This window comes from Tasmannia lanceolata, unplaced genomic scaffold (assembly GCF_043159265.1).
Source record: "Tasmannia lanceolata isolate RefF3 unplaced genomic scaffold, GAP_Taslan_0.1 ptg000023l, whole genome shotgun sequence".
NCBI classification, from domain to species: domain Eukaryota; kingdom Viridiplantae; phylum Streptophyta; class Magnoliopsida; order Canellales; family Winteraceae; genus Tasmannia; species Tasmannia lanceolata.
This window is the reverse complement of record NW_027518700.1, coordinates 37,246,231-37,268,469: the sequence shown is the minus strand read 5'-3', so window position 1 is coordinate 37,268,469 and position 22,239 is coordinate 37,246,231. Positions and strand designations below refer to the sequence as shown.

General features: G+C 38.1%; 1 protein-coding gene across 4 annotated transcripts; it reads left to right on the top strand.

Moving 5' to 3' along the window:
• Positions 1-481: 481 nt before the first annotated feature.
• LOC143856211 (uncharacterized) lies at positions 482-20,275 on the top strand. Of its 4 annotated transcripts, none has more exons than XM_077366351.1 (5): positions 482-681; positions 1,932-2,139; positions 8,428-8,510; positions 17,088-18,849; positions 19,350-20,275. In XM_077366351.1, exons 2-5 carry the CDS (start codon positions 1,989-1,991, stop codon positions 20,048-20,050), a joined length of 2,697 nt encoding a protein of 898 aa, XP_077222466.1. In that variant the 5' UTR covers positions 482-681; positions 1,932-1,988; the 3' UTR covers positions 20,051-20,275. The 4 variants fall into 4 exon arrangements, with proteins under 4 accessions (XP_077222466.1, XP_077222467.1, XP_077222469.1 ...); XM_077366352.1 differs by having other exon boundaries at positions 484-681; positions 19,359-20,275; XM_077366354.1 differs by lacking the exon at positions 482-681 and adding an exon at positions 13,655-13,879 and having other exon boundaries at positions 2,114-2,139.
• The last annotated feature ends 1,964 nt before the right edge of the window (positions 20,276-22,239 follow it).

Here is a 22,239-nt window from a genome sequence, read left to right as displayed (position 1 = left end):
GCTCTGTATTCTTCCATTGCGATATTGTGCAACGAACACTATAGAAACCATGTTCTTAAATATCTTAGTGGCACGTGCAATGCACGTGCATTTTTTACTAGTCTTAATAAAGCCCTGTTCATTTGAAATTGTGACAGCCGTTTGTGGGCCCCAAATTAATTATTGGACTAAAAAAGTGAACATAATTTTGAGTCCAGCAACATGTTTGGGCTCACAATCCTTGTTACAATCTCAAATAAACACGGCCTAAGGTAATGACAACAGATTGTGAGCCCAAAACCATCTAATAATTGGTGTTGGAGTCACATTGGTTGCCTTGATCTTAAAGGACTGTTTGTCAGAAACGTGGAGAATCATTTAAATTCATTTTTAGCCCAATAATCGGTTTTGGACTCAAAATCGATTCTCACATCCAAAACCAACAGTGCCTAAGAAAGTGGGCTCTCTTTGTCGGAGACCGACCACCAATAACGTTTTCGTAGGGGTCAGGTCAAAAATGGCAAGAATGAGAGAGGGAGAGAGAGAGAGAGAGTTTCAAACCTCCTTTTTCTTACTTTTCATTATTTGTCTTCTCTTCATTCCTGATAATAACATCATTAAATACAATATATCCTCAGCCGCCTCTACCCTTCAACACTACCCCTCTTCCCAACAAGGATTCTCTCTCCACAAACGAAATGGGTATGTTTTTCTATTGTTTTCTTTCATTGATGATTCAAATGGGTATGTTTTTGTTTTTATTTTTATTTTTGAAAGGTTTCAAATGGGTATGTTTCTCTATTGTTTTCTTTTCTCTCTTTGATTCATGATTCATATGGTTATGTTTCTCTATTGTTTTATTTTTATCTCTTTGATTGATGTTTCATTTATTAATTTTTGGTTCGCTACAAACTCCCTCCTTGATGATTGGGAGGAAATTTTGTATGTTTTGACTTTTTTTTCTTGGGTTTGATATGTGATCAATTAGGCCCTGTTTGGATTTCAAGAAAAAACATTTCTGATGTAAAACTTTTTTCTTGAGAATTTTTTTCTTCCCACCATTTACAGGGAAATGGTATGATTATGGTTAATTTAAATTGAAGGTCGCTCTAAGTAAAAATTGATTAGGGCTGGTTCAGATTGTCGGTTTTTTTTTTTTTTAAAGTAAAACAAGTAAGAAATTTTAGAAATATTTTTTCTTTCCAAACTTTTCCATCAAATTACTGCAATCCCAAGATGGCCTAAGGCTCTGTTTGGATTGCAGGAATTTTTTGGAGAAATTTGGAACGGTAAAATATTTCTAAAATTTCTACTTTCTTACGCACGGAAAAAGATGAACTTGAACCTATTCAATTTTTATGAAGATAGACCTTTAATTTACGATGATATCCGTCTAAATTAACCATAATCATATCATATCCTTCTAAATTGTGTAAAGAAAAAATAAATTCCGACAAATGTTTTTCCATCAGAAATGGTTTTCTTGCAATCCAAACAGGTTCTTAGGTCTTGCAATTCGTTTTTTTTTTCAATCTAGATAATGTTTTTCCTTTTGAATATATGATTGTTAACAAAGGAAAACAAGCCTATTTATTCGATTGCTACTCTGATAAAATGTCGTTTCTCTTTTTTCTTTTGTCCGTTTTATTGTATTTGGATTCGTGTTAGGATTTGGATCGTATCTGATATTAATTTATTATGGTTAAATGCCCCTTTTTCAGTTTCAAATTGTTGAATCTTGTACATGATTTATTGGAATTTTCAAGCATTCCAGCTTGGAACAGTTGGTTGTTTTGAAATTTAATTCGAATTATGCATAAATGCATGTATTTATGTATGTATTTATTTGTGTTTGGTTACTGATGGAAGAATCTTTTATGTGGGAAATTGGGTTGCCTCCTTGTTTACCTTGTTCTTGGATTTTTTGTTCTTTTTTTTTGTTAATGAACCAGGTTTGATAGCATAGCAGCCGAGTTATTTTAAGGGTTTGAGTACTTGGGCTCAGTGATATGGAAAAACATATGCAGCGCAAGGTTTCCTTTGAGGAAAATCACCCAGGTTGTATGTGGAGAATACTTCATCTTTTCGATTTCCATCAGCGGGTTATGAACCGAAAGATGATCTCGGACAATAAGCATTACCGGGGAAGACGTGCCGGAGGTAAGTAATTTGACTAATAAACTCACTTTATCTTCCATTTTTTGCTTATCGTTTGCGTATGTGTTGTTGATGCTGTGGCTTTTGGTAATTTCTTCCTTCTGTTTACTACAATTGGATAAACAATGCTGGGCTCATTGAATAAAATCATGATTAGAGGATCACAAATGATTGTACTTCACAATGAGGAAAATAAATTGTAAAAACTTGTTGGGACACTTCCCAAAAGGTTCCTGATAAATTTTGAAAGATGTTTATGCTTCATAACTTCATTCTGGTAGTAAGTTCTATGTAATGTACTGATCTATGAAAATCACAAAGTCAAAATTTTAGGTGCCGTTTGGCAGCGTTTAAAAAAAAAAAATGTTTTTGGCGTTTCCTATTGAGAGTGAATCGTTTTATCGAGATTCCTCTCTTCCAACCCATCTCTCCTCTAAATACTCTTATCCCATTCATCTCTAATGAGCTCGCAGCCACATCGACTGAGGACCATCGCCGAGTGCTGACCCTTGCCGACCTCTGACTCGCCAACTCGCCGGCTGCCCAAATAATATCTCTCTCTCTCTCTCTCTCTCTCTCTCTCTCTCCTCTTTTCCTGATAATAGAGAGAAAAAATCTATGCTCTCCTCCTTTGCATTTTCTTTGTTTGTATATGTTGCTCTTTAAATGATTGAATTAGAGAGAATTGGAATGGGTTTTACCACAAATGCATAGAAACTGTTGAAGCCTTGTGTATAGTCTGACAATTTTTCTTGAAATTCCGGAGTTTGGGTTTGTCTTTCTTGAATCAGTTGGATGGAAAGTTGCTAATGGTCTGTAAACTAGCTAAAAGCTTTCCACAATAATCCTTGGGGCTTTAATTAGAAGTTTTGGACATTTCACCATATGTTCGAATTAGGGTTTACTTTTCTTGAGCAAGTAGATTTCAGCTGTTTATGTAATTGCTTCCTTGTTACTGTATAGTTTTGAAGTGGAATCTGACGATGGATTTCCAGGATTTGGGTTTCTTCTGTAGAACCAATTTGTCAAAGTGGTGAAAATGGGTTTCTTCTTGTTTTCTGATTGCTTGTGGTCTTTCTGAAAAGTTGATTTTGAGGTGAAAGTGTCTTATTTTGGACTATGAATGATACTTGTACAATGTATTGTTTTCCCTCTTTATGTTTTTGAAGATTTATTTTTCATGTAATTAGTAATTAATTTTATCGGCCATGATTCTAATTTTTTCTACCAAAAATGATTATGATTCTTTAGAATTAGAATTAGAATCGAAAACAAAATAAAAAATCAGAATCAAAATCAAGAAACTAAATCAGAATTGTAACGAAACGCACCCTTACGTTCTCAGCTGGTGAGCAATGTTGGGTTTGATAGACTTTCTTGCGACAACTGCTGGCATAAAAGAACTAAATTTCCATTTTGAATTTTTGTTGCTTGTTTGGAACATCCTCATTGAATCCTTGGTACCGACAATTGATTGACTACCTGTTTGGCTTAATGGATGCAGAGATATTATAATAGGAGAGTGAATTGGTCTCTCTAATCTTGCTCTAAGAAATACACATATGTGGGCTCATGAATTGTGCAATCAGATGCTTCTTCATCGACCAACAAATCAGTGAGTCTTCGGAAGGAAGATTTCCTAGCACTCTCACTGGAAAAACCGGGAAGGAAAAATACATGCAAATCTAAACATTCAACTCTCAACCATTAATCTAAATTTCAAAATTCAAATATCAAAGTTATTGGATAATTTCTCAGGTACAAAGATATCAAATACAAATTTAATCTTCAATTCCAACTTTTGACTCGGCAATAGTTTGAAGACATTAGGTTTTAGGCTTTAGGATGCTAATTTATGACGCAGCGGATCAAACGAGAATCATAGCGAAAGCGTACAATCTGAAATATGCCCAATCCACTAGGGAAAAAGAAGAAGTATCCTAGAATCCACTAGGAAAGAAGAGAGAAGAAGGGAAGAGGAACCCTAGAATCCACTAGGAAAGAAGAGAGAAGAAGAAAGAGATAGAGAGAGAAACGAATTTGATATTATTCGAATAATCGTCTCTTTCACACACGAGCTCTCATATTTATAGAAAAAAAGAATTTAAATTCTACTAATTCAACACTATCACTTTCCCACTTAAGTGACCAACAAAACAGGAAACTAATGCTAGAAAAGTAAAACTTCCTAAGAAAAATAAGATACTAATCCTAGTGGAAAGAAAAGAAAGAAAGATGTTAATCTTACTACATTTAGGAAATAAAATCCTACTACATCAGAAACTTATCATGAACTTTCAAAAAGAATAAAACAAACAAATAATTAGTAACCCAGTGTCCTACGTCAGTACCTCCCACTTGAAAGAAACTCCTCCTCGAGTTTAGACAAAAATGGAGAGAACAAGTTGAAATTTAGACCCGTTGTGGAATAGATATCTCTACAGATGAATTGATCGCTTCGACTTTGAATTGAAATCCTTTCCATCAAATCGGATACTTCAGATGCCTGTTAATCCGGCATGTGTGGACAAAAAATTGGACTTGATTCGACTAGAAATCATGCCTTCGATAAACTTTTCAATCTGAGGTAGTTGAGGCAAAATATATCCTTCACTATGCTCTGTATGAACGATGTTGTAATAGAAATGGGGGTAAATCTCCATTTGTCACCTCTGACTCGTGTGCTGCAACTAAGAATTTCATCACGATGCTTCGTCGAGTGATCTGGGCGCGAATTCTTTCAGAAACGGGTCACGTATTTCTTCCCAATGACTGAACGGTGGTTGTCGCAATTTGTATCGCTCATGTTCCATCTTTATTAAGAAGGATTTAGCATAAAGACCTACTGTCACCCTAGCACATTTTATCGTCTTTTCTTGGGTGAGACCATATTTTCTTGGCAATCCTCAATGGCATCAATTCACGCCAAACACACGGACTCGCAATCTCCATATCCAAAGAAGGGCGGAATGAAAGACAGATCCATGAGTGGCTAAGGTAAATTTTGGCTACTACTAAGGGTTAGGATTAAAGGTGACGATAAAATAACACAAGAGGAAGGGAAAGCAAAAGGAAAGGAAAAAGGTTTGGAAATAATGGGAAAGGTGGTTAGGAAGTTGGTTGGGTGCTAAAGAAAGTGGTTGGCAAGGATGGGCTTGGTTATGAGGAAAAGCTTTTGGGTAGTTAAAGAGAATGAGAATTCTTGGATGTTGAAGAAAACAAAGAAGTGGGTAAAGAGATGACTGGTTAGACAAGGTAATTTAGGCTGTAGGTTAAGAGAAGAGAGGGTATTCAGGTAGGTAAATGGGACAGAAGAGTTGTGGTTTTGGGTAAAAAGGAAAGAGGGTCTAGGCTGCCAAAATTGTAGGAGGAGAGGTGGTAGATATAGGCTATAATTTAGGGATGGCTTAATGCATTAAATTGTGGGTGGTTTTGGTTAAGGAAAGGCATTGATGGGAAATAGGTAAAAGAGGGAAAGAGGGGTTTGTGTGGCTGCTTAACAGGGAAGGGGGTGGATTCGGATATTCTTGGGCGCCTACTTTCTAGGTGATTTAGGGTGGTCAATAATGGAAAGTTTCTATCCGAGCGTGTGTGGCTTTGGTTTTAGGATGTAGAAGGGAATGGAGAGCGTCACAGTTGTGATGCTTTGTGGTTTTGGTAAGGCTTCTGATGGTGAGTCTATGAAAAGGTCAAGCTATGAAAAGAAGTCAGAATCACGAAGAAGAGGGAATGGCCTGGCTGATTGTGTGGATATGGACTTTCAAAATGAAGAAGCTGACTTTGATGACGAGTATGATGATGTGATTGACTCTCAGGATGATCATATGGAAGAATTTAACTGTGAAAAGCTAGAAAATGTGGACTATTCAGATGTAAGAAATGACCATCATGATGATGATGTTGGAGAATCTTCATGTACCCTTGATGATCAAATCAGAGACGCCAGTTCCATTGGGGAGGATGATAATTCTGATGAATCCTTCAGCAATACATTCAGGAAAGACTCTCTGCTATCTCAAAGTGTTGTTAGTGCTAAAAGGGACGAAATTGCAAAAGTAAATAGTAGGAATTGCAGATAGGCAAGTTGTGTTATGCGGCAAAGCATAGAAATTCCAGGGCTTGCGGTTAAACTAGAAAATTAGCTATTTGCATCCAAGAAAATAGGAAAAAGAAAGGAAAGGCTATAACACAGGGAACTATGGCTAAATAATAGGATCTTACGAAGTGGAGAAGATGGCCTTTTCTGGCAGTTTTTTGCGGCAAAGACGAAACCAGAAAAGCTGTGTTTCTGCTGCAAGATTAGAAGCAGGGGGGTGAGAAAGATGAGTGGGGTTGAGAGAGATTAGAAAATTAACTTGAAATCTTGGATTGGATGGCGCAAAATATGTGAAGCCTGGCCATTTGTGCGACAAATCCGCATCAGAAATCCGATCTTCGGGGTTGGCGGTGGTTTGACGTTGAATCAAGATGGTCCTATATGAGGAGAAGCCTCGCTCTGATACCAACTAACACAACGGATCAAACGAGAATCGCAGCCGAAGTGTACGATCCGAAATATGCCCTAGAATCCACCAGGGAAGAAGAAGAAGAATCCTAGAATCCACTAGGAAAGAAAAGAGACGAAGGGAAGAAGAGGAACCCTAGAATCCACTAGGAAAGAAGACAGAAGAAGAGTGATAGAGAGACAAACGAATTTGATATTATTCCAATAATCATCTCTTTCACATACGAGCTCTCATATTTATAGAAAAAAGAAAGCAAATCCTACTAAAGCAACAATATCTCTTTCCCACTTAAGAGACCAACAAAACAGGAAACTAATGCTAGAAAAGTAAAACTTCCTAAGAAAAATAAGATACTAATCCTAGTGGAAAGAAAAGAAAGAAAGATGCTAATAATCGTACTACACTTGGGAAATAAAATCCTAATAAATCAAGAAACTAATCACCAACTTTCCTACAGAAAAAAATAATAATAATTAATAACCTAGTGTCCTACGTCAATTTACTTCAAGACAGGAACAAGAATTTTAATATGATTCAAGTTACTTGTTTCAGTCAGTAGACAGATTAACAAATATTAAAACAATCACAAATATTGAACATAACTGCATGATGTGGGACTCCACGATTTGCTGCTGATTAGTACATCCAAATCAACAGAATCACTCCACAATTTGTAGTAACCTGCCCTTGTGAACCAATAGAGCTCTTCACATTCAATATATGAATACCAATCGTACTTTTACCACAGCTTCACACATACAAGCCCACTATTACCCTTTTATTATCATTCTTCAAAAGAGAACACGACCTTGGATATGATAGAATGGAAGAAAATGATCCACGTAGAAGAACCGAACTAGAGCTGGGTAGATTCCTTTCACCTTCTTCATGAAATTTTTCTAAAGGATTCATTTAGCCGACCCCGACTAGTTTGGGACAAAGTCTTTGTTTAGTTGAGTTGAGTTGAGTTGAGTTCAAAAGAGAACATGAACAGAACACAAATTGAAACCACGGCCAGCCATTGTGGTTGCTGCACGCTTGGAAACTATAGATCTAGGGTTCTTCAAGTAGTCTCCAAGTACATCAGAAAAAGATACAGAGAAGAAAAAAAGGAAAAAGAAATGTGGAGAGAAATCAAGGGAGGAGAATACCTAGGACTAGATCAGATATGATGGTCTGATACCATGTCACTAGTGAGGGCAGGAAAGGAGAAAAACATAGAAATGGTTAAGGAGATAAATATGAGTTCTGTCTTAATATCTCCAAACGTTAAGGAGAAAAATGTGTGTTCTGCCTCATTATCTCCTCCTTTGTTTCATTAACTTAAATGCTATTTACATAATACCCAAACTGCCCCTACTAACAGAAAACCTGACTTTAACAGTGATTATTCCACTAGTTGTGCTAGGATACCTGTTGGGTAAAAGCACTTATATTTCTATCAAGATTGAAGGAAAAATTCTCTGATCAAGCTAATGTTATGAGACAACATCAATTTTCAATGTTCCTATTTTCAATTTATTTATTTTTTCTTGACAAACCCATGATTACAGTTCCCAGATTTTTTTAATCTTTTTAGAAGTAACTTAGCAGGAAATGAATGCTTGTGGCTGTAGAATATCTTTACGCCTTGAGGTGATGTCTTTCATGTTGCTTTCATGGATGTCTTTCTGGGGTGTTGGGGAAAATGCCTGCATGTGCTTCATCTTTTGGTATATTTTGTTAAATTGACGAATTGTACATTTATTGTGATGCATGTACTTTTTAACCTTTTCCTTCTTTACAGGCATCAAAATTCCAAGAACAAAACTAAACACCACTGGTGCTGATGCCCGTGAGCTTATGAATGAAGAAGAAGCCTATTGCCTTGTAAGTCCATGGTAAATGATTTATTTAGCATGGTGTTGGAGTTCAATCAAGGAAAAAATTTCCTATGTAGATGAGCTATTAAAGGAAACAAATGCATATTGTATATATATATATATATATATATATATATATATATATATATATATATATATAGGGATTTTCTAGGGTCCGTCGCAAAAGGCACTTTGCCGCTGGTCTGTTGCATGTCAGACCAGCCACCTCGTGAATGAAGACAACAGCTTTTGTCTCCATTCACGAGGTGGCTGGTCTGAAATGCAGCAGACCAGCCGCGAAATGCCTTCTGTGATGGACGCTAGCAATTCCCATATATATATATATATATATATATTTGTGTAGTTACAATCAAGGAAAGGATTTCCTATCTAGGTCAACTATTAAAGGAAACGAATGCATATTCTTTTTACAGTTTCTATTGTCTCTCTTTTGGACATTTTACTAGTCACTATAGCTTCTGATCCTTATCATGGTTGCTGCTTCTATTTAGAGACAGTTCTTTCGTCCCCTTGCAAAAACCGTAACTAGGCATGTTTCCAACACTCATCCCCCATGCATTTATTAAAACAAATGTTCTAAGTAGTTTGATTCACAGTTGTTACCAACTCTACTTGGCTGATTAGTAGACATATTTATATATCTTGATTTACATTAGTTTAAAAAAAATAAACCACTTCAGTAATGCATATGTATGGAATTGTAGCAAAAATTTCTTTTGAATCAGGACTAATGAACCATGAAAAACTAATACTGGTCTCTTCAAAGATTTTACCCTAGACTCGTCTAATTAGGGAGTTCAAAATAGAACCAAATCCAACCACAGGATTTCAGATCTAAGATAAATAAAGCAATCCTTAAAAAATTCAACCATATCCGACAGTTGGATTATGATAGCTAACCACTATATAAATTCAGTGGATGAGATTAATCTAACTTCCCAACATATCTTTGATTTGTTTCGTTCAGATTGTTCCTCTTGATGACAATATCCATGGGAACCCTAAATTTTTTCCCATGGATTTCAAAATCAATAAAAATAAAATCCAAGGGTTATGGAAGCATGAAAATTTGAGTAGAGAAAGAAGTAGATTGTTGGGGTGCTACCTTTTTCTGTCTTTTTTTAATGGCTGGTTGAGATGTTACCTTAAAAAAATAGAAAGAAGAAGATAGATTTGTTGCAGTCGCATCAACGATACCGTCAAGCATCAAACAGATGGTATTCCTAGGGCATCACACCACCTTAGTTCGATTGCGGATCACACAACAGTCTATGGCGAAGAAGATGTTCTTCATAGCAAAAGCTTTTTCTCACAAATATATCTAAATGCCATGAGGCTGTATATGTATATATGTATATGAGGATTGCTAGCGTCAAGCGGGTAACCACCTGCTTGAAAATACTCAGGATTTTATTGGCCCACGAGTCACATTTAAAACCATCCTTTTATGTATTATGGTAAGTTAAAGGTCCAAACGGATGCAGCATGTAACCCAATGACAGCTATGCAGTCCCACCCGACATGAGTACCATCTCTCTCTAACAAAAAACCAGCAACTTCAAAACCTCTACCCTCATTTCGCTGCCGACCACACCGTCAACTTCATCGCCACAGCATGATGGCATGGCATCTTCTAACCCATCAACAGAACCACGCTCTCGTCCTTCCCTTTCTTCTTCTTCTCTTCGAAGATAAATGTAGTTTCAAGGGCCGTTTCAAGGGTATTTTCCTTCTGTAGGAAGAAAAAGGTAATCTAGACTTGGTCCACACCCATCCTTTTTTTAAATTGGTTCTATTCATCATCACATTACCCTTTTCGTCTCCTTTATTTCGATATGGATCCTGGTCTTAACCAAATGTGTAAAAACTAAAAACAATACTATCCAGTTCTAACAATCTCCTATGGAGATTGGAGTTTTGTCTACATCACCCAAAGATTGGGGTTTTGTTCATCTCTTCAATTAGTTGTGACTCTTCGAAGTGGATCAACAGCATGATCTTCCCTCTAGAAGATCAAATCCGTTGCGGACCGATTTAGGTTCGTAACAAGTGGTATCAGAGCAGTCGGTCCTGCACCATGAATGCATCTTTGAAGATTTTTGATTCCCTGCGTGATGATTTTCAGTAGATGAAAGTATCTGTTTCAAAAATGATAGAAGAGCAACAACGATTTGCTGAAGGATTGAACAAAATCAGCATACTGATCAAGGAAATTCGCGAAGATGAAAGAAAGCAAATTGAAGAAAAGAAAAATACAAATCGGAAACGGAGAAACAGAAAAAGAGGAGAAGAGAAGAATGGAGAAAAAATCAGCCATAAGAAAAGGTGAAAAAGCCACAAAAGAAAGTTCGTCGCCAAAGAGTCTACCGTTCCTCTTCTCCCCCACAGCCATTTGTACATTAACATCCCAATCATGCCAGGAGAACACAACGAAGGAGCTTTGATGAACACCGTAATGAGATCGTTTTGAAAATGGAGTTGTTTCATGCATTGATGAAGACCTATCGCAAGACAAAGAGAAGAAGAAAATGAGGGAGACGGAAAAAAACTTTCAAAAAATACGCACGATTTGATTTTTCATCAATTGGTCTGCAATCTCCAACCTTGAGGACAAGGTTGATTTCAAGGCGGGTGGAATGCTACGTGTCTAAATGGGTCTCACCTTGGCTGAAATAAATCTGTTTAGAAATATCTGTTATTTTTAGATATGCTCTTTGGATGTTTAGTATATGTAGGACTCTTAGAGATAAGGGCTATCTTGATTAGGGATTTTCTATAAATAAGTTGTACACAACCTTTCTTGGGGAATGAAAAAATTTGTTACAAAAATTGTGTTTTTGCACAAAAGAGGATTGATCCTTCCCTTGAAGTGGATCAAAAGGCTGATCTTCCCTCTAAGAAGATCAAATTCGTTGCAAACCAATTTAGTTTCATAACAGGATCCAATTGTTTTATTGGTGATAAGACTTGCAACATTTAGTGACACAGTTATAATGTCATATGTTGTACATGAATGTGTTGAGTTCAAAGTTCAAGAACAGCCTAAGAAATGCTCTTTAGAGATCTTAACTCCATTTCTAGGTGAGAGAGAGAGTGATATTGCTAATGTATGTAGATTTAATGTTGTTTTTTTAAAAGAACGAGTGTCAGAACCACGGATGGCACGTCTAGTGAGTTTCCAATTACAATAGGACTGCACCAAGGATCAGCTCTAAGCCCTTATCTTTTTACGCTAGTTATGGATGAGCTTACGGAGGGTATCTAGGCTATGGTGTCGTGGTGTATGTTATTTGCAGATGACATAGTATTAATCGACGAAACCAAAGCAAGAGTAGATGCTAAGTTAGAGTTATGGAGAACTACTTTGGAATCCAAAGGTTTTAGACTGAGTAGGACTAAGACAGAGTCTATGGAGTGCAACTTTAGTAATGTAAGGAGGTGGGATGAGGATGTAGTAAATATGACTGGACAGGAGGTACTTAAGAGGGATATCTTTCACTATCTTGGTTCAATTCTACATAAGGAAGGAGAGATTGAAGAGGATAGTTGAAGTGGAAGCTTGCCTCAAGAGTTTTGTGTGACCGTAAAATCCCTACCAAGTTGAAGGGGAAGCTTGCCTCAAGAGTTTTGTGTGACCGTAAAATCCCTACCAAGTTGAAGGGAAAGTTTTATAAGACAGCTGTCAGGCCAGCCATGCTGTACATCTTAGAATGTTGGGCCACCAAGAAGCAGGATGTGCATAAGATGAGTGTAGTAGAGATGCGAATGCTTAGATGGATGTGCGGCCACACAAGGCTAGATAGAATTAAAAATGAAGACATTCGTAAAAAGGTGGGGGTGGCTCCAATTGAGGAGAAGATGAGAGAGCACCGCTTGAGGTGGTTTGGACATCCAACGCAGGCCTTTGGATGCTCCAGTAAGAAGAGGCAACTCGTGCCAAATTGATGGAGTAAAAAGAGGTAGGGGCAGACTGAAAACAACTTGGGTAGAAACAGTGAGGAAAGACTTAATAGCTAGGAACATAACAGAGAACATGACCTTGGAGAGGATAGAAAGGAAGAAAATGATCCACGTAGAAGAACCCAACTAGAGCCAGGATTAGAGCCGGGTAGATTCCTTTCACCTTCTTCATGAAATTTTTCTAAAGGATTCATTTAGCCGACCCCAACTAGTTTGGGACAAAGACTTTGTTGAGTTGGATTGAGTTGAGTATGTAGATTTAATGTTAATTATGGTGTTTTCTTCTTCTGCACTTTAAGTCACATAGCAAAATGTAGGGATCTACTCAACTCTACTCAACAAAGCCTTTGTCCTAAACTAGTTGGGGTCGGCTAAATGAATCCTTTAGAAAAATTTCATGAAGAAGGTGAAAGGAATCTATCTGGCTCTAATCCTGGCTCTAGTTAAGTTTGTCTACGTGAATCATTTTCTTCCATTCTATCCTATCCGAGGTCTAGTTGGTTGTTATCCCTACAACAAAATGCAGGGTTAATAACCAAAATCTCTTTGGGTTGTAATTTTACTCAAATTACACCTTGAGCAATTACTATTGTAAAAGCGGAGGTTTGCAGTTGAGCCACTTTTGGTCACTTTGCTATTTGTTATTTTTTTTTTAATCACTGATCGTGTGTAAGAGATGAGGAGGGAGCGGTGAGATGGGCTTTTGAGGTATTATTGGAATTGCAGATTCCAGTGAAGTGCAGGTTCGAGCAGTCCACCAAGGAGTGAAGCTATTAGTGGGGGAAGATCTCAATCGAGTGAGAGTAGAAGGGGATTCTCTCAACATGATTCGGTGGTTACCCGGGTCTCATATTTTCCCTCAGCATTTTGCAGACTTTTTTAACAAAATGAAAGATATTGTGGGTAGTTCTCAAATATCCTTTCGCCACATTAAAAGATAGGCTAATGTTGATGCGGATAAGCTTGCCAGGTCCAGGGTTCATTTGGTGGCGTTGGAACAATTCAATTTTCTTCCTCCTTGACTATTGTTCTCTCTTTTCTTGTTTTTGCGTTTGTATACTTTGGTGTATTCTTCTCTTTGTTTTTTTACCATCTTGGTCTCTTTTAATAAAATCTATCACCATTAAAAAAAAAAAAAATTTGATCGCTGGTTTGAATTCTTCCTTGCAGGAACCATTACTAAGAAAGGGTCATTTCACCTTCATGGGCGGGTGCGGCGGGTGAGGAGGCGAGTCCTAGGCCATCACTCCCTTGGTGACGTGCCACATCGGTGCCTAGGTGTGGTGGAAAATGGGCAAGGGTCCTTGCACTCTACTGGACAGGTGCGAAGGGCGAGGAAGCTAGTCCAAGAGAGTAGGATTCGTTTAGCCAGTTGGAACATAGGTTCACTAACAGGTAAGCTGAGGGAATTAGTTGATACACCGAGTAGAAGGAGAGTTAATATAGCTTGTCTTCAGGAGACTAAATGGGCAGGAGAAAAGGATAGGGAAATAGAAAATACGTGTTTCAAGTTATGGTATACAGGGATGAGAGGAATAGAAATGGTATAGGGATCATAATAGATTAGAGCCTAAGAGATGAGGTTGTAGATGTTAAAAGGAAGGGTGATAGAATTATTCTAATTAAATTAGTATTAGGTGAAAAGACGATTAACGTTATTAGTTCGTATGCCCCTCAAATAGGATTAAATGATTCTGTCAACATGCAATTTTGGGACAATATGGATGAAGTAGTCCAGGGAATACCACATGGAGAGAAGTTATTTATAGGAGGAGATTTAAATGGTCATGTGGGAAGAACTAGTGGAGGTTTTGAGAGGGTTCCTGGAGGATTGGGTTTTGGCAATAGGAATGAGGCAGGAGAAGATATTTTAGGGTTTGCAGTGGCATATGATTTGATGTTAACAAATACTTTTTTTAAGAAAAGAGATTCACACTTGATAACCTTTAGCGGTGGCAACAACTGTAGCCAGATAGATTTTATCCTCACTAGGAGAGAGGACAGAGCTGTGTGTAAAGATTGTAAAGCCATACCCGGGGAGTGTTTAGTCACACAACATAGGCTAGTGGTGTTGGATATATACATCAAACGTTGGAGGAGAAAAGATAGAGATGTTAGACAACCGAGGACTAGGTGGTGGGATCTCAAAGGGGAAAAACTAAAGATGTTTAAGGATAGGCTGCTTAAAGAAGAGGGGACTAATATTATGTGGAATGGGATGTCTAGTTATATCAGGATAGTGGCTAGGGAGGTACTTGGAGAATCTAGAGGAAGTTTGCCGCCGTCTAAAGACACATGGTGTTAGAATGAGGAGGTCCAAAAGGCAATTAAGTCTAAAAGATAGTGTTATAAATGTTTACATAAGTGTAGAAATGAGGAGAACATTGAGAAGTATAAATTTGTTAGAAAAGAAGCTAAGAAGGCAGTAAGAGAAGCTAGAGGCAAGGCATATGAGGATTTGTACCACAAGTTAGGGACGAAAGAGGGTGAAAAAGATGTCTACAAGCTTGCTAAGATGAGAGAAAGGAAGAACAGGGACTTGAATCATATAAAATGCATCAAAGACGAGAATCAAAGATTGTTAGTAAAAGAAAACGAGGTTAAAGAGAGGTGGAGAAGTTACTTCAATAAGTTGTTTAATGGATAACCTGTAGCGAATTTGGGAGAACTTGATAACGCTTTTGATGATACAAATCGGAGGTTCGTTCGTAGAATCCGAACATCAGAGGTAAGACTAGCTATGAAAATTATGAAATTAGATAGGGCTGGGGGGCCTGACGATATTCCTACTGAGACATGGAGATGCTTGGGTGATGTGGGTTTGGTTTGGTTAACTAGATTATTTAACAATATTTTGAAGACTAAGAAGATGCCTGATGAGTACAGGAAGAGTACATTAGTACCTATAAAGGGGATATTCAGAGTTGCACCAATTATCGGGGAATTAGCTTTGGGAGAGGGTAATTGAGCATAGACTAAGAAAAGAGACTAAGTTGTCAGAGAATCAATTTGGCTTCATGCCCAGTCGATCGACTATGGAAGCTATCTTCTTGATTAGGCAGTTAATGGAGAGATTTAGAGAAAATAAAATGACCTTCATATGGTTTTCATTGATTTGGAACAAGCGTATAATAGGGTTCCCAGGAGTGTTATGTGGTGGGTCCTTGAAAGGAAAAAAGTGCCTACTAAATATGTTGATGTGAGTAAGGATATGTATGATGGAGCAGTAACTAGTGTCAGAACTATGGATGGAACGTCTAGTGGGTTTCCAATTACTATAGGACTGCACCAAGGATCAGCTCTAAGCCCTTATCTTTTTACGCTAGTTATGGATGAGCTTACGGAGGGTATCTAGGTGTCGTGGTGTATGTTATTTGCAGATGACATAGTATTAATCGACGAAACCAAAGCAGGAGTAAATGCTAAATTAGAGTTATGGAGAGCTACTTTGGAATCTAAAGGTTTTAGACTGAGTAGGACTAAGAATATATGGACTGCAACTTTAGTAATGTAAAAAGGCGGGATGAGGATGTAGTAAATATGACTGGACAGGAGGTACCTAAGAGGGATATCTTTCGCTATCTTGGTTCAACTCTACATAAGGAAGGCTAGATTGAAGAGGATGTTAGCCATAGAATAAGAGCAGGTTGGTTGAAGTGGAAGCTTGCCTCAGGAATTTTGTGCGATCGTAAAATCCCTACCAAGTTGAAGGGAAAGTTTTATAAGGCAGTTGTGAGGCTAGCCATGCTGTACAGCTCAGAATGTTTGGCAACCAAGAAGCAGCATGTGCATAAGATGAGTGTAGCAGAGATGCGAATGCTTTGATGGATGTGCGGCCACACAAGGCTAGATAGAATTAAAAATGACGACATTCGTAAAAAGGTGGGGGTGGCTCCAATTGAGGAGAAGATGAGAGAGCACCGCTTAAGATGGTTTGGACATATCCAACGTAGGCCTTTGGATGCTCCGGTGAGAAGAGGCGACTCGTGCCAAATTGATGGAGTAAAAAGAGGTAGGGGCAGACCGAAAACAACTTGGGTAGAAACAGTGAGCAAATACTTGATAGCTAGGAACATAACAAAGAACATGACCTTGGATAGGATAGAATGGAAGAAAATGATCCACGTAGAAGAACCCAACTAGAACTAGGATTAGAACCGGGTAGATTACTTTTACCTTCTTCATGAATTTTTTCTAAAGGATTCATTTAGCCGACCCCAACTAGTTTGGGACAAAGGATTTGTTGAGTTGAGTTGAGTTGAGGTGAGGTGAGGAACCATTACTAAGAAAATATAATTCTAGGGAGTAATAATAATTCCAAATTTTAAATTTCAAAAAACAATAACAAATCCAAATTTTAAGTAAGCTTTGCTTTTCATGTGAAATCAAGCCTGATTCATCTAGAGATGCAAAGTGCTCCACCACTCTATCACACATCCTCTTCATAGCTTACTAGAGATGAAACATCTATTCCTAAACAGAAAAGCTAAAAAGTTTCTATTTTAATTGAGTCGTTTGTATTATGAAGTGGCTGTTTGCATGTTGGTTTTCACATCTCTTACTAATCTAAGTTGTTTGATTATTTGCATTTGAAATGCATCAGCTTGGAGACAAGATGAAAGAGACCAATCCAACAAGAAAAAAATCTGGTAGGCGTATAAAGGCACTAATTGCTGAAGAGATGTCTAAAGAACAGAACCAGAAGAGACCAATAGCACGGTTGACACGCACGTATTCCATCCATCATATGGAAGATGCAGAACTTGATCTCATTAGCGAACTGAGTGCAGACGGTGACAGTCCAATAATTGAGCTCCACCCACATGAGACAAACCCTTGTACAAGCAGTGTCTACAATCCTATTTTGGTCCAATCCCCTGACGAGCCAATTGTTTACAATAAACGATGTGAGGTATGTGGCACTATGAATAGCACGCAATTGGGGCATGACCAGCTTTATGAGCTCAGGAGACAGTTCCTTGAGAAGCATGAAATTCTCGAGGAAAAATTAGATGAGGCTAGGGCAGCATTGTTAGAGCAGACGTTTGTTGATGGTAAGGAGCTCGCAAGAGATGTTGTTGCAGTTCACCAGTCAAAGGAGTTTCTGGATGCACTGGAGCTATTTAATGCAAACAGAGAAGTATTTTTGAAAATTCTACAAGATCCAAGTTCCGTTCTAGCAAATCATTCCCAGTGCACTTCCAGTGCAGAGCTGGTATTAACCAAGTCTGGGTCATTTCCTGGGGCTGAGCCATCAGTGAGAAAGAATGTTGGGCTTATCAAACTTAAACATAAGGACATTATGTCCTTTGCAAAACGACAAGGAAAGCTGGAAGCTGAGAACTCACCAACAGTATTGAACACTGAGGATAACTATGGTGATTCTACGCCATTAACGACTGACGACAAGGTGGGCAGTAATTATCAGTCTCCCAATGGAAATGATGTTACTGAAATTGCTGGAGTCAGTAGCAGTTCAGAGCCTTTACTGGGTGCACCTCCTCATGCGTCGAAAAACGAGAGGGATAATGGAATAGCCAGGAACCGTTTTAAAGACATCAAGCAGAAAATCACACATGCAATCAATGAGAGCAAAAAAGAGCAACTTCGGATTGCTATGGATGGGATTCTTCATAGAATCCCTAATGGCCGCAAAGCTTCCAAAAATGTGAAGCTTGCAACTGACAGCCCAAGAAGTGGTTATGAAAGTGATGGTTCAGTTAGCCTCATACGAAGATCCCACTCTCTTACTGAATCCCTTGAGAGGTATTCTCACTTGCTTGAGCCTAATTTAAGCAGAGACACTCCAAAGCTTCGCTCTGCTTCTTCCAAGTGGGAGGGTTCTCAGGATGACCGAGCCTCAAAAACCTTTGGAAGAATTCTCTCCCTACCTGACTTCAAGTCTTATTCATTAGGTATAGAATCTAGTGATTTGGAAAGTGAAGTACCTCGTGACACACTTCATACAGTGGCGCCAACTATGTCTTTTGTGGACTGCAGTGCAGATGCTGAAAACATCCGTCCTGATGAACAAAAGTCAGTGAATACTCTTATAAATACAGAATCATCTCAGTTGAATTCCTCTATAGAAAATGGAAATCAAGAACAGTGTGTACAAGAAAATGCAAGTGGTCCAATCGATGGAGATCCCAATCAATTGTTATTGGATACCAAAGGTGATGAAAATGCTGAAGTGGTTGGCATCGTTGATGATTTCACAGTGGGAGAAAGCAGCTATATTCCTCTACATGAACAGGAGATTGAGCCTGCAATTACTAAGCCAGCGCAACCAAGTCCAGTTTCTGTTCTCATTCCATGTTTTCAAGAGGATATTACTAGTCCTGTGAAATTTTTGGTCTCGGAAGGTAATATATTTTCTGCTATTCCAGTAGTTTTCTTTTAACTCCTATCTCCTCTTTTCAGATCAGGTAACCCATCTTAAGTGAGCACCTTTGAATATGACTCATAAGATAAGTAAAATCTAGTACTGCTTTAGGTAGGGATGTCAATATGTGGAGCCTGGGACAGGTTTTGATTAGAAGATGGATAACCCTGTGTTCTGCCTTCCTAATATAACAAGGTAAATTTGGCCCAATTACTGTCCCAGGCCAACCCATTGACACCCATATGTTCGAGTGCCCTGATCCTTTTATCCTCTCTGCAATTTTATTTTCTATGCATCTGCTCCTAAATTTGTTAGCCAAAAACATAAATGATAAATGAAAATATACGATTCGACTCTGGGGAGTTGCTCTGTGTCAAGTTGGTTACGAAAAGCTTCAAAACTGAATATCAAGCACCAAGCAGAGTGTAAAATGTGTCACCGAAATTCGAACTCATTACAAAAAGTTCTGATTTTTCCCAGTTGATGCAGGCTCACAGTTGAAACCTAGACACATTCATTTCGACGAGCTGAATCCGCGGATAGACCTAGAAGATCAACTTCGTGTGGACGTCCATGATGGCGTGGGAAACGTAACATATGTACATGAGGTGCAGATTCCCCATAACCACACTGATTCCGACTCTCTGGATTTTCAAGTGGACACAATGGATGAAGCCCAATTCAATTATGTGAGGGATGTATTAAAAATATCTGGGTTCAGCGGTAACGAGTTACTCGGAATGTGGTACTCACCTAACCAGCCATTGGACCCTTTATTGTTCGAGGAACTCGAGGGTTCACCGCTCAAACGAGACACCTCTGGGGAAGAGATGAGCAGCGGTTGCGAAAACCTGCTTCTGTTTGATTTAATCAACGAGGTATTACTTGAAATTTATGAGAGATCTTTCACTCACTTCTCTTCACTCCTGTTCATCAATTCTCACATTCGGCCTATGCCCGTGGGGTACCATGTTCTTGAGGAGGTGTGGAGAAGTATTAGTTGCCACTTGAGTTTGCAGCCAGAGCGTAATCCTTCGTTGGACTGCGTTGTGGGGAGAGATCTTGCAAAGAGTGATGGGTGGATGAATCTCCAATTTGATACTGAATATGTGGGACTTGAGTTGGAAGAATGGATTTTAGATGATCTATTAGATGAAGAAACACTTGAGCTCTTTGCCTGATCAAATGTATTGGTTCGTCTCTTCAATATGTACATATTTTTTGCCACCTGATTTGTGTAATCAATAGCCATTCATCATACATTTGTACAGTTGTAAAAGTAATGTGCCTGTAGGTAATGAATGTGTGTAAAAATAATGTGCCTAAATGTAATGGATATGTCACAGATACGTCAGACTAATAAATGAAGTGCTTTGAGTGATTAAATAATCACATTTCTTCTATGATTTTGGCAAACCCAGCTGTAGATTCTACAAATCGGAGCTTATCTACATGTGAAATGGGTTTTCTGATTTTGATTGGCAGTTTTACATGATGGATTGCTTCTTTCTTCTTACTTAATATTGCTTTTGACGATGCTATGATTGCTGGATCCATGCTCAGAAGTTCTGCTTCGTTCATTGAATGAAGGAAAATTACATATAGACCCCCCTGTGGTTTGGCCATATTCCGCTTTAAACCCTGTGGTTTGAAAGTCATCAAACACACCCCCTGTGGTTTCCGTGGGTTTTTTTAACATGACGGAGTAGACGGAAAGGGGGAAATGATTGTTATGCCCTTGTCTTCTCCAACTAAAATTAAGGTTTTCATGCATTAAAACTTAAAATTAGGGTTTGATTCAAAACCTTGTTTATCTATCAACATAAACCCTCGATTCAGGAGTTTTATTTGTCTTCATTCACATCATTATCATGATTTGCACATAAACCCTAATATTTTAGGGATTTTTTTATGTTTTTATCAATTTTTTTTTTTTTAAATGTGGGTTTGATTTAGCCATGGGTGGAGGTGACGGCAGTGGCCGGAGATGGCGACAACGGCGGCGACTGAAGGTGGCAACGGCGGTGTCCGAAAGTGGCTACGGCGGCGGTGGCCGGAGGTGCGGAGGCGGAAAATGGCGTAACCGTAATCCTCTGCAAATGAGGGTATTTTATCCTCAAAATATTAACCATGGTTAGTTTTAGTCATTCCGTTAGGTTAAGCTAACGGACCGTCAACGGAGGGGGTCTACTTAAAAATGTTAGAAAGTTGAGGGGGTGTGTTTGATGACTTTCAAACCACAGGGTTTAAAGCGGAATATTGCCAAACCCTTGAATAATTTTCCTATTTGTTATGACCATAGTTTGTAATTATTTCTTAATAATGGGAATTTCTTGAAAAAATATCATTTTTATGCCACATTTCAAACTTAAAAATCCTTGAATAATTCAAAATTCTGGTTCCACTTTCTAATCAAATGGGAATTTTCCTTATTAAACACAAATTTCCCAATTATACAAATAATTCATTAATTTTTTTTATTTGAACGTGCATCGTTTATTGTGTACATTTTTGTAATTAAAATCATTAATTGTTTCGTATACCGAAAATTTAGACGAGTTAAGTTTAATGATAAAACAAGTTGTACAAAACAATTGTATACCAAGATATCTCATGTGGTGGTCGGCCAATTCAGAGGTAGATAGAGGCTTGGTCTAAGGTCTTTAGGGGATTGATTGTCCATAGATCACCCTGCGGTGCTTATCATAGTTAGCAAACTGTGATTAGGCAAAAAAAACTGGACGGCAAAAATTCGAGTTCAATACAGTATTGGTTCAAAAAAACGTAGTCAAAAAAATGGAAACACAAGAAAATGGGTTTAAAATTTTATCATTTAACAAAATATGGTGGGTTAAAATTGGAAATTTTGCCAAAAAACGTGTTTGAGACACGTTTTAAACATGTTTAAAACGTTTGCCCAAAAAAACGGAGTTTTTTTTATTGTAAAAGTTTTTAATGGAATATTAAATGGCACAACAAGAAAACACTTTTTTTTTCTTCAGAAAATACAGAGTTTTGCTAACTATGGTGCTTACCCTCTTCATTTTGCTTTATTAACTACTTGGATGAAAGGAGGACATGCGAGTAAATGGAGCCTAAGATGAGCAGTTAGCAGAAGTTCCCTTCTTAAGAACGTGGGGTAATGGGGAGCGGTTAGCTGGATAAAGCTATATAAGGAGACGGTCGTCTCCAAAGAAGCTAGAATAAAAATCAAACATGTTTTAGCATTTTTCTTTTTATCATTTACCTTTCCACAGTGTCTTTTACTTTTCATGGCTATAGCTTTTTGGATTAAGGAAGCAATAAATTCATCTTCTCAGAAGAGTCTCTCTCTTTAATTCAACTGTCACTTGCACCAGCGTTTGCTTTC